Source organism: Mytilus edulis, chromosome 8, assembly GCF_963676685.1.
Source record: "Mytilus edulis chromosome 8, xbMytEdul2.2, whole genome shotgun sequence".
NCBI lineage: Eukaryota > Metazoa > Mollusca > Bivalvia > Mytilida > Mytilidae > Mytilus > Mytilus edulis.
The window spans coordinates 33,275,980-33,288,777 of record NC_092351.1 but is presented as its reverse complement, the minus strand read 5'-3'; the positions used below and the strand labels follow the sequence as shown (position 1 = coordinate 33,288,777).

Below are 12,798 nucleotides of genomic sequence, written 5' to 3'. Positions count from 1 at the left end.
AAAGATAATTAGTTCATTCTCCTTTCCAGATTTTGATTTCATCTCATCTCATCGCGTATACAGATTAGAAAATGGACCAGCCGCCATCATATGACTCCTTATTTGGTAAAATAGCTCAGGCAAAGGTAACTTCTGATGGGAATGTTGATTTCGCACGAAAATCAATAGGAATTGTGTGTAACTCAGGTCAGTATAATATTTATTGATTAACTATAATTCAGTCATACTAACTTCTAATTCAGGTTTAATCCCCAATTTTCTACATAAGAATAGCCTGTACAAAGTCAGGAATCCATTCGTTTGATACGTTTGAGCTTTTGATTTTACCATTTGAATAGGAACTTTCCGTTTTGAATTTTCCTCGGAGTTTGGTATTTGTGTTATTTTACTTTTCACAAATAATTTATCTGAAAAATACTACATTTATGATGCTATTGTATTAAAGAGTTTGATAACGCAATAAATGTACGTACTGGTAGTATCTTTTTTTTCTCCATTATATGCGCAGATGCGCAAAATATGGATTATCTGGTTGGATAATCCGTTGATGTGATTATTGTGAATAGATGGTTAAAAGGGTTGAATTGTCCAAGTCATTGTTTAGTTATACTTATTAAATAATAGAAACTTTATATTCATGTTACTCTTATGCATCTCTTTTAAAACAAACCCAAAGGCATTCTTACATTATATATATAGATTCAATGTTGGTTGCCAAGTAAACGCGACATATTCTTGACCATTGTATTTGTATTCTTAACGTTTTTTATTAATGCATTTTAAAATACAATAAACTTTTCATTGATCAATGTTTTATCCAACTTATTTATCCTATTTCCTTATTAAGAAACTGACAGCTTAGAAACAATGTTATGAATTTCATTAACACTAGTCGTAGACTGTTTGTCACTGACGATCAAGAATCCAGAAGGGTTCGTCAATAAACTAGTATATTCTAACATAATGATTATTCCCTTTGATTTATTTTTTAAACTACTGTTTCTTCTCCCTCAAGCAAAGTTTGTCATATGTCGAATAATATGCATCAGACGCAGTGAAGACGTTTAATTAATCTTTGGTTTAACATTGTTAGGAAGCAACCCTTTTGTTTCCAATAAGGATACTGCTTTAATGATATAAGAGGGTGGTAATGGGGGTTCCTTCGTGACGAATAACGGTAAAAGTTCTTGCCAAATAACGTTAACGGTAATTTTTGGTGCATGACGATAAAATGTACACTTTCTTTTAGACGATAAAAAACATCGATGGATTTTGACGAATCACGTTAAATTGTTACCCGTAATGACGGTACGATAATTATTTGAGACCTCTGACGAATCACGATAAAGATATTTTGACGACTCACGGTAAAATTTTAACCAACTTGATGCTAACGGTAGCTGAAAATGACCGTTTGACGCCTGGCGGTATTACCACCCTCATATAAATAAACTCGTCATAGATACCAGGACTAAATTTTGTGTATACGCGTTTCGTCTACAAAAGACTCATCAGTGACGCTCGAATCCAAAAAGGTTAAAAAGGCAAAATAAAGTACGAAGTTGAAGAGCTTGATGGACCAAAATTCCTAAAAGTTTTGCCAAATACAGCTAAGGTAATCTATGCCTGAGGTATAACCTCTTGTACAAAATTGCAAGGTAGATTGTGTAAGAATGATACCATATTTAGATTTTTACTGAAATAGTGTAAACATTTTCTTCTCTCCTTCGTCCTTTTTGCTTGTGTCTGATATGTATTTTATTTGTAAGATTTACTAATCCGTGGCTTTTTCTATAAATTAATTAAAATTCTCACTTCATTGGTTTATCTTTTGTTTCAGTGATTGCTACAGTATTATTAGTTGTGTCATTAGCAGTGCCAGTAGCAGCCATAGTAATAGGTAATTTGTCGTATGATGTCTGAAAAAAAGTGTCAATAATTGTAGTAAAAAAGAATTATAACTCTCATGCAAAGAGCAGAAACACTAGATTTTGAACATGCTTAATTTTGAATATATCTACTTTGGTTAAATTTTTTGTCTATTCTAAACTACCGGATATCGATATTGAGACTTTCAAAGTCTAATGTGTCTTTCAAGGTCAATAGTATCTTTCATGTATATATTCATTACATACCATTCACTTTTAATAGTTTATCTCGTGATGGACGACCAAAACATATCTTAATTGATGTTTAAGGCAATTTTAGCTTAGCAGGCATCATTATATTTAAGCGTAGCTGTTATCATCATAGGGTTGCAATGACATTCGAATCTTATTATCATCGATTTCAATTAAATTGTATACGTTCAGCAGATATCCATATGTTTTTTTTTTTTTAATTTATCAACGATTATTATAACTCACACAGTGTAAATCACAACAACAAAAAACAACACTAGAACACTTGAGTTATAAATCAATACAAAATATCCAGCCAACAGGCAATTCTCTATTTTCACATATTACATTCTTGGAGTTCTCGTTTTTACATAAGCTTTGGAAACAGAGTTTAATATTAACTAAAAAGATCCAAAATCTTGATTCCTTTTTTTCTATTTAGGAGGACTTTACCTAAATGACTGTCCGAAACAGAAATATATTCCTATATACCTCATCGTATTTGGAGCTTTTTCCATTGTGAAAGCTGTGTCGAGTTTGGTAGACAATTTCAGAGCCAGGAAAGATGAAGGAGAGCAGGAAGAAAGCAAACCTAAAAGTGCATGTGATGGTATCATTGGTTGTTTTCTGTTTGCATGGTTTATAGCAGGTATGTTTGAAGAATAATATATATCTATATACGTATACCATACAGTGTATAAAAACTTGAAATACAAATTATCATTTGACAATATTAATTAATATACTAAGAAGGGCCTTTTGAAACTAAATTTAAAAAAAAACTTATTTGTCAACTGTTAAACGGAAAAAGGAAAGATATATTTGGAACAATAGAATGGGACAAATGCATTTTTAATTACGGCAAAATGATCCCCAACTAATGATCATTCAAGTAATGGGATTACCCGTATTGATTACAACTTATAATAAGTTTTCGCCCTACTATATACATATATAATAACAAAGATAATGTTCTTTTACTTTTATCAATCAGAGCTTATGACCAAACTCAGTAACAATTCCGTCCGTCTAATCTCGTTTATTGATTAATTCAACAATATTTACCCTTACTTTGTTGAAACTCTTTTCGTTAGATGACCAAGACTTTTCTGAGTATATTGCCGAAATTTACCCAAAGGAACTTTCTTTAAATAAATCAAATATAAACGGTACTAACTGTCCTTTCAACCCTAACAGTCAAGTCACTGTAATATTGATTTTTTTTATCAGTCAACTAGAGCAAACTAAATATAATTGTTATACACATATGTTTTTATATATTTGCAATACAATATTGGAGATAATCTGCTTCTTCCGGTTAATAACTGTTATTGTTGGTGCCTTATATATGACAGTGTACATTACACCGAAAAGAAAATAATATGGTTTCTATACACTTTTGTTCAAAATAAAGTAGTTTTCAATATCAATTTGTGTATTCATTTGTGTTAGACTAAAATGTTTTGTGATTTCGGGAATGACACTCTATGCGGTAATGGTAAGCATCTTCTACATGAATATTGATTGATTATAATTGTTTTCAGGGCAAATCTGGGTGTATACAACATCCTTATTTCAATTTCGCATTAGAATATGAATAATGTTTAATTGGTTATTTACTTTGTTTTGCAAACAATGTATGGAATTTTACGTTAAATAGCAACTTCTGTTCAAATAATTATATATTTGGTTATTTATATTTTCTTTTGCAGGAAATGTATGGGTTTATTCGACGTATAAAAAGTTCTCTACAGATGAATCGAGTGAAGATTACTGTCAACCAACATTATTTTATTTCTCCTTTTGGTTAATTACTGGTACATACATAATTATGGGACTCTTTTTTCTCCTCTGTTGTGGATGTTGTATTTCAATGTTATGCTGTAGTGCTAAAATGTCATCATATGGATCACCTACTAGTAAATATGGTGTATAAGGAACGTTATGTGATAATATTTGGACATTCCTATAGTTTAGTGACACTACATTTATCATGGTTATGACTTTAGAATAACACGAGAGATATTTATCACAAAGAAGTAAAATCAGTATTTCTGCACCATTAAAAGAGGATTGAATTCCATCTTACAGTAGACATGTAGATAAGGAGAAGATGATACTACTAGATATAGAAAAGTTATATACTAGTATTCCAAACCAGTTCCTATTGTCAATTTCTGGACGTTATTTAATATGCAGCATACTCAACCGTTTCTATAGTATTTGTGATAGCATGATCAATGTGATAAAAGTGGAACTAGTAGGAAAGAGAAAATGCCTTTCTTACAGCTTCAGTATGGAGTTCCCCAACACGTTAAAAATATCTTTTCATTAACACAAAAAGATCAAATATCACGGTGACCATTCATATATTGTTTTAAACAATCGGAATATTTTTCTTACAAAAATGACTTTATCCTTAACTGAATCGTTTTTATGTACATGTTTGGAAAACAATGTAATAATTATTTTATCTATTTTTAACCTTTTCATTATGAGATTCGAAGTTATTATATATTACCTGTAGCAAATTAACCCGTGATTTTGACGATGTTCTATTTCAGTGTTCTTCTAAACTTTAGATTTCTTTTATTTGTCAGTTGAACGTAATATAGAATAAAATGAATACATAATATGTGAGACAACAATTGTTAAACCCTCAATTCAGTAAACAAAATAAAACATTAGCACTTACACGTCTGGCGTATTAAATTTTAAACCTGGTACCTTTTGTTAGCTATTTTTCGTGTTTTCTCTGTTTTATATGTTCTCCCATTTATTTGTATTGTAGTCCTATCATATAATGTTGTCATTTTAATGTTATATTTAACATTGCCATGCTGGAGGTTTGGCATGCCACAAAACCAGGTTCAACACACCATTTTTTTCTTCAAATGTCCTGTACCAAGTCAGGAAAATGGCCATTTATACTATGGTTCGTTTTTGTGTGTGTTACATTTTCAAGTTGTGTGATGTGTAGTTGTTCTCCTTTTATATTTGATACGTTTCCCTCAGTTTTAGTTTGTAACCCGGATTTGTTTTTTTCTCAATCGCTTTATGAGTTTCGAAAAGCGGTATACTACTGTTGCGTGTAGTTGTTAGTGCATCGGACTACTGACACAAAGGTTCCTTCCTGGTTAGATTCCCGTTTGGGAAGAAAATTTCAGGAACTCAATTTTCGGCTCTCCCTTGACACCATCTGCGAGTATGGTCTTGAGGATACGATGATAGTCCGTCGGAAGGGGACGATAAATGACTGACCCGTGTTAAGAGAGAGCCATATCTCTTGCACGTTAAAGACACCATTGTAGATTTCGAAAAAGAGTAGGCTAATGCCGCTACAAGGCAGCACTCGCACACGCAAAGTGAAAAGGGATAAACATAAGTTGCAAAACTTGTTTCCCAATCCACTATAAATAAATATGTTTAAACTAAACTACTGTTGCGTTTATGTACACTCATATCAATTTGCTGACACCATTAATATTATATGGATGGTTGATATGATCTCAATCCAAATTTTTCCGATTTGCATGGGTTCATTTATATATCTTCCAGAACTAGAAATTGAAGAAACAACAGACACGGTTTTATCTGCCTCGTTAGCTCACCTGGCCCGAAGGTCCAAGTGAGCTTTTCTCATCACTTTGCGTCCGTCGTCCGTCGTCGTCGTCGTCGTCTGTTATCTTGCAAAAATATTCTCCTCTGAAACTACTAGTCCAAATTTTACCAAACTTAGCCACAATTATCATTGGAGTATCTAGTTTAAAAAATGTGTCCGGTGACCGGCCAACCAACCAAGATGGTTGCCATGGCTAAAAATAGAACATAGGGGTAAAATGTAGATGTTGGCTTATAACTCTGAAACCAAAGCATTTAGAGCAAATCTGAAAGGGGTTATATTGTTTATCTAGTCAATATTTATCTGCTCTGAAATTTTCAGATGAATTGGACAATGGGTTGTTGGGTTGCTGTCCAACAATTGGTAATTTTTAAACAAATTTTGCTGTTTTTGGTTATTATCTTGAATATTAGTATAGATAGAGATAAACTGTCTATAACAATAATGTTCAGCAAAGTAAGATCTACAAATAAGTCAACATGACCTAAATGGTCAGTTGACCCCTCAAAGAGTTATTGCCCTTTATAGTCAATATTTAACTATTTTCATTAATTTTATAACTGTTTTTAAATTTTTACAAAATATTTTCCTCTGTGTAATTTAAAGGGCCAAGTTTATTACAGATAGAGAAAATTGTAAGTAACAAGAATGTTCAGTAAAGTAAGATCTTCAAACACATCACCATCATCAAAACACAAACAAACAAGACAATTTTAATTTTGAAATTATCAATTCCCCTTATCTGAGAAACAATATATCAACTTCATCTGAATATGGAATATACATTTCCCAATTCATATTCGGTATTCAAGATATTACAGATGCTACTCAGACTTTGGAAAACGTCACCAGTGTTTGAACAGAAAGTTGATGAACAATGTTATTTCAAAGAAAGTCTAGCACTTTTCTAAACAAAATAATCGGAAGACACCAAGACCTTGTTGATAAATATTCCGTATCATCAGCACAAATGTAGATTTTAAGTTTTGACGTCGTTTATCATCTGAATAACGTTTTATAGTATTCTTTTATTTTTCTTTGTGAATGGTTATTTTACTGTTAAAAAAGGTGGGAAAGATACCAGAGGCACATTCAAACTCATAAATCGAAAATAAACTGACAACGCCATGGCTAAAAAAGAAAAAAGACAAACAAACAAATAATAGTACACAAAACACAACATAGAAAACTAAAGACTAAGCAAAACGAACCCACAAAAAACCGGGGATGATCTCAGGTGCTCCGGAAGGGAAAGCAGATCCTACTCCAAATGTGGTTCCCGTCGTGTTACCCGTGTTAGCACTAACCCGGTAATAACTCTAATTTGGAGGTCACATTCGTGAAAAAGGAACGGGATTGTAATTACGACATGAGAAACATATCCGCTATCATCAGTGAAACGGAAATTCCATAACGATCAACCAAGTCGTAATGGCGTCCGTAAATTTTAAAAAGGTGTGATTTTAACTTCACCATTAAGAACGTTTGGGTTTAATAGCTTCCTAATCAGCTGCAACCTTCTATAACAAAATCATGATAGGAAATACAAGCACGAGAATATTGTATCAATAAGATGATATATAATCCGTTTGCAGACGCTGTTGAAAATTTGCTGCATAGAAATGGAAAGTCGTAAAAAAAAATTTCAACCGACTCTCATTGCCAATTTCTATATGTAAGTAAAGAAGATAAGAGTCAGACAACTGTATCTGTTAAGTCTATTTTTGGTTACATCCATTTGAAGTGCTGTGGTATTTATTCATCCGGACATTGTGTTATTGTGCTATTGCAAAATATTTTGTATTGTTGTCTTTCATTTTTGCTTATGTGCTTTGTCTATATATGCCTTATTGTGTTTCTGTGTTGACATATGTATTTGTAAAATTGAGAAAGGAAATGGTGAATATGTCAAAGCGACAACCACCCGACCATAGAGCAAACAACAGCCGAAGGCAACCAATGGGTCTTCAATGTAGCGAGAATTCCCGCACCCGTAGGTGTCCTTCAGCTGGCCCCTAAAATATGCATAATAGTACAGTGATAATGGACGTCATACTAAACTCCGAATTATACACAAGAAACTAAAATTTAAAATCATACAAGACTAACAAAGGCCAGAGGCTCCTGACTTGGGACAGGCGCAAAATTGCGGCGGGGTTAAACATGTTTATGAGATCTCAACCCTCCCCCTATACCTCTAGCCAATGTAGAAAAGTAAAACAATAACAATACGCACATTAAAATTCAGTTCAAGAGAAGTCCGAGTCTGATGTCAAAAGATGTAACAAAAGAAAATAAATAAAATGACAATAATACATAAATAACAACAGACTACTAGCAGTTAACTGACATGCCAGCTCCAGACCTCAATTAAACTGATTGAAAGATTATGTCTTCATCATATGAATATCAGGTACAATCCCTCCTGTTAGGGGTTTAGTATCATACTATCATAAAATATATGAGAAGAACATAACCCGTGTCATGCCAACAACTGTTTTTTTAAGAAATAAATGTGTTTAGTTCCGATGCAAAGACCCTATCAGTGAATCAATGTTAAAGCCAAAATATGCAATCTTTAATGACCTGACAACAGTATCGTAACTATATCCCCTTTTAATAAGTCTATTTAAAGGTTTTGTTAGTTTCTGAGGAGAATACTGACATTTTTGTGCTTTATAAAGAATATTTCCATAAAATTTTGGATGTGAAATACCTGAACGTATAAGATGTCTGCATGTTGAGTTATATTTACGAATTATTTACTTATACCGGTGATAAAATTTAGTAAATGTTTTGACCAGTTTGTGATATCGAAAACCCTGGTGTAATAATTTTTCAGTAATACATAAATTTCTCTCGCTAAAATCTAATACATTGTTACATACACGAGCGAATCGTACAAGTTGAGATATATAAACACCATAAGATGGTGACAAGGGAACGTCACCATCTAAAAATGGATAATTAACAATAGGAAATGAAAAATCATCTCTTTTATCATAAATTTTTGTATTAAGCTTCCCGTTTATGATATAGATATCAAGATCGAGGAAAGGGCAGTGGTCATTGTTATCATTAGCTTTATTTAAAGTAAGTTCTACAGGATAAATTTCTTTAGTATACATACTGAAGTCGTCATTATTTAGAGCCAATATATCATCCAAATATCTAAAAGTATTGTTAAATTTTTGTATCAAATGTTGTTTTGATGGGTCTTTGCTAATTTTAGTCATAAATTGTAACTCATAACAATACAAAAACAGGTCCGCAATAAGTGGTGCACAGTTAGTCCCCATTGGAATTCCAATAACTTGACGATATACGGAATCTCCAAAGCGAACAAAAATGTTATCAAGTAAAAATTCAAGTGCATAAATAGTATCAAAGCATGTCCAATTGACATAGTTCTTTTGTTTATTGCTACTAAAAAATGATCTAAAAGAGTTTGAACATATGTACTCGCATTCCGACTTTTTAAATGCCCAGTTAATTAGGGATGTGAATTTTTTCTTAATAAGAATATGAGGCAAAGTGGTATATAGGGTAGAAAAATCAAAACTTTGAACAGATTCAAAATCACCAATATATGCATGCAATTTATCAAGTACTTCCAACGAGTTGTGTCTATTTTACAGTGATTAATATCATAACACAATGTTGACTGCTGTACCCCTATTTTTGACATTTTGTACCTTTTATGTCTGTTTGTTTTGCTCACACATCGTTCTCAGTATAAGTGAGAGGTGTAATCCTACATTTTTTGCATAATAAAATGCCTGTTTCAGGTCAATAATATGACAGTTGGACAATGGGTTATCCATTTGTTCGATGTGTTTGAGTTTTGGATTTTGCCATTTGATAAGGAACTTTCCTGGGAGTATTTTTGCTATTTTACTTTTTACCGATGTTCAATCTCGTAATGCCATTTTGATTATTCATCATATTTTTTGTCTAATGTAGGAATTAAAAGTTCCCCGTGTCTTAGGTTTTTTTTTAAAGATTTTTAACAATGTTGCGTATTCAATAAATCAGGTCTGTTAAATTTTGTAAGCTGCCAGGAAACCTGCATAAATTAAGGCAACAGTAATTTATTTATGTTTATCTTTCAAAAATCGAGGAGGAAGGCAAAAATATTGGTTATATACAAAAACTAAGTGAATCGCTAAAAGGAGTCATGAATGGTGTGTCGACAGGTTAAATTAAGCATGTTAAGGTAACAGTTATTATATAATAGAATTTTATGCGACTGTCAAGCAAGCGGTGAAATGTTTAATCCTTGATTTTGTACATTAGAAAATGACTGTACCAAGTCAGAAATTATACAATTGTTACCCATTTGTTTGATGTGTTTGAGCTTTTGATTTTGCCATTTGGTAGGGGATTTTAGGTAAAATATCACAATCAAGAATAGGGTACAATCAGATTAGACGTCTTTTCTGGATTCTTAAAAACCTGTGGATTGATACTAAGACATATCGAGCCTGTTCGTGGATTTTTTTTTATTATGTGATTACTAAGTCTTGGTTGTTTTCATAGTGAGTATTTGATTACAAAACCAACTATTTTTCATGATTGTTTAATTATTTTATAATCTGGGACTATTTCTTATTATCTGATTATATTGTTTAAAAACATATCGATGATTGTGATTATATTGGCAAAAACATTTGTGATTATGTGCACGATTACTTGGACCATCCTATGAAGGGGCGCCATATCGTATTGGTCAACCACGTTATGATAGTGATTGTAAAGCAGGTGTAGTGTCGCTCTATTCGTTCTGTATTGATACAAAGTGTACATGACCTTTTACAAATTTTTAATTCCATTTTCAGGCAATGTTTGGATTTACCGGACCTATGGAAATTTCACAACACCAAACCCTACAGCAGCGGATAAAGTGCCACCATACGATATTCTATTTTTCATTCTGGTTTTATATCATAGTATGTGTTATGTGTTTGTGTGGTTGTTTTTGTTGTGCCTACATCTGTTGTATGATAAAAGGAGCTGACTGACCTATGTATATATTTGAAACCTCAATTATTATGACGTAAATATCATTGTTATTTCCATTGTTCCTTTTCTAACGTCATGAAAAAGACAAACAAGCACGATCACATCATGCAAATGGAAGACATTCTGTCGAAAAGCCAGAAAAAAAGAATGGAAATCCAATATACTAATTTGACATACCATTCAACATCCATTACAGGGACGTCATTTAACACCACAGTACTTACGGGGCGCCGAATGGAACTCTTGTGTTTTGTACAAAATTCAATTCTGTCATAACAAAATCATTTTTTTTCTTACAAAACTATGTGATACATGTACATTTTTGTTTTATGAGAGATTTAATTTTGTGATGACAAAATTCATTTTTGTAGACAAAATTTATTTTTGTAGACAAAATTTATTTTTGTAGACAAAATTCATTTTTGTCATGACAAAATTCATATTTGTAAACAAAATTCATATTTGCAGACAAAATTCATTTTTGTAGACAAAATTCATTTTTGTAGACAAAATTCATTTTTGTCATGAAATGAATTTTGTCAAAAAGGTATGCTAATATAAACTTATTTGCCTACAAAATTGACTATGGAAATTAAAACACAAAAGTCAATTTTGTGAGACCAGATTCAATTTTGTCAATTTTGTCTCACAAAAGTCAATTTTGTCTCACAAAAGTCGATGTTGTATGCAAATTAGTTCTCAGAATCCAAACTAAACTAATTTGCATACAAAATTGACTTTTGTCGCCCAATTTTCAAATTAGGTAACAAAAGTCAAGTCTGTGATACAAAAATGAACTTTGTCATGACAAAAGTAACTTTTATCCACTAAAAGATAATTTTGTATAACAAATTTTTAAATTTGTAGTATGCTACAAATTTTGTTAAACTAAACTCATATTTGTTGAACAAAACTCACTTTTGTCCGTACAAAATTGAATTTCGAGTACAAAACCACAAAAAAATCCCATTCGGCGCCCCGTAGTACTTCACTAACGACATGTTTCTGTTCTTGGTTTTGCAATTTTCAAGATTTAATCTATATTTATGGCGAATATAGAAATATCGCGACAGTTGTAGAAGAGGGGCGAAAGATACCAGAGGGACAGTCAAACTCGTACAGAGGTCGAAAATAAACTGAAAACGTCATGGCAAAGAAAGACAAAAAAGTTTCTAAACCAGCTGGAACCATTACCTAGGAAGTCGGAACTCTCTACCGAGGAAGTCGGAATGTCGGCAATTTTTATCCGTTTAAAGTAAATGAAATTAACTGCGGAGGAGTGACAATTCGTCCCACTCATTATAGAAATATTTCCCACTATTGATACTTCTTTTACTCAGGTCCCATTCTTTATAAGGGACAATATCTGAAAAAGTCTAATTTTCGGCAATAAGAAAATAAACCCAAAAAAAAACTTTAGATCCGGTATTTTAATAACACAAATCGAAGAACACACATTGAGGATCTAGGAACTGTTGTCTGTAATTTAAATAATTGTTAAATGTGGTAAAAATGACAATTTTAAAAATGGTATAAAAAGATCCAGTTCTTTCCTGTTACCAAAGTGAACCAATTTTAAAAAGTTTGTAATGGGAATAAGGAATAAGTTAAAGACACTATTTGTGGGTTACTGGTATATCCTGCAATAGTTTATCAAATGCCAATTATTGATTTTAGCATTTGCAATACAAAAGGTTTAGAAATATCCTAAAATATAGTCAGATATGCCGGTAAGTTAAACATGAAAGTATCTTGAGTAATAGGACAACGGTAACAGGACTGAGTTGGTAACAGAAAGGATTTTTTTCTAAAAAAAAAATGCTTTATTTTATAGTTTAAGAAAAATACATCATTTCAGATTGGTCACAATTGTAAAGAACAGCAAGCAATGTCATTTATTCTTTGAAACTGTATTTGTAAGATGAAAAATCTGCCTAGGTAATGAAAAATTCTAAAATAAATTCCTTTCTGTTACTATCTACTATACTAAAATTGCACAATGTTCTCTGCTGTTATCAAAAGCAAAATACCTAT

At 32.0% G+C, this 12,798-nt stretch overlaps 1 protein-coding gene across 1 annotated transcript; it reads left to right on the top strand.

The window, feature by feature from the left end:
- LOC139485410 (transmembrane protein 272-like) lies at positions 1–4,808 on the top strand. Its single transcript, XM_071269878.1, has 4 exons — positions 1–186; positions 1,841–1,900; positions 2,563–2,769; positions 3,833–4,808. Exons 1-4 carry the CDS (start codon positions 72–74, stop codon positions 4,054–4,056), a joined length of 606 nt encoding a protein of 201 aa, XP_071125979.1. The 5' UTR covers positions 1–71; the 3' UTR covers positions 4,057–4,808.
- The last annotated feature ends 7,990 nt before the right edge of the window (positions 4,809–12,798 follow it).

Bases quoted from the DNA above. Each gene is read 5' to 3' on its own strand.
- LOC139485410 (XM_071269878.1), top strand. From the start codon at position 72: ATGGACCAGCCGCCATCATATGACTCCTTATTTGGTAAAATAGCTCAG. The intron at 187-1,840 runs GTCAGTATAATA...CTTTTGTTTCAG, and splicing joins AGGAATTGTGTGTAACTCAG to TGATTGCTACAGTATTATTA. The intron at 2,770-3,832 runs GTATGTTTGAAG...TTTCTTTTGCAG, and splicing joins GTTTGCATGGTTTATAGCAG to GAAATGTATGGGTTTATTCG.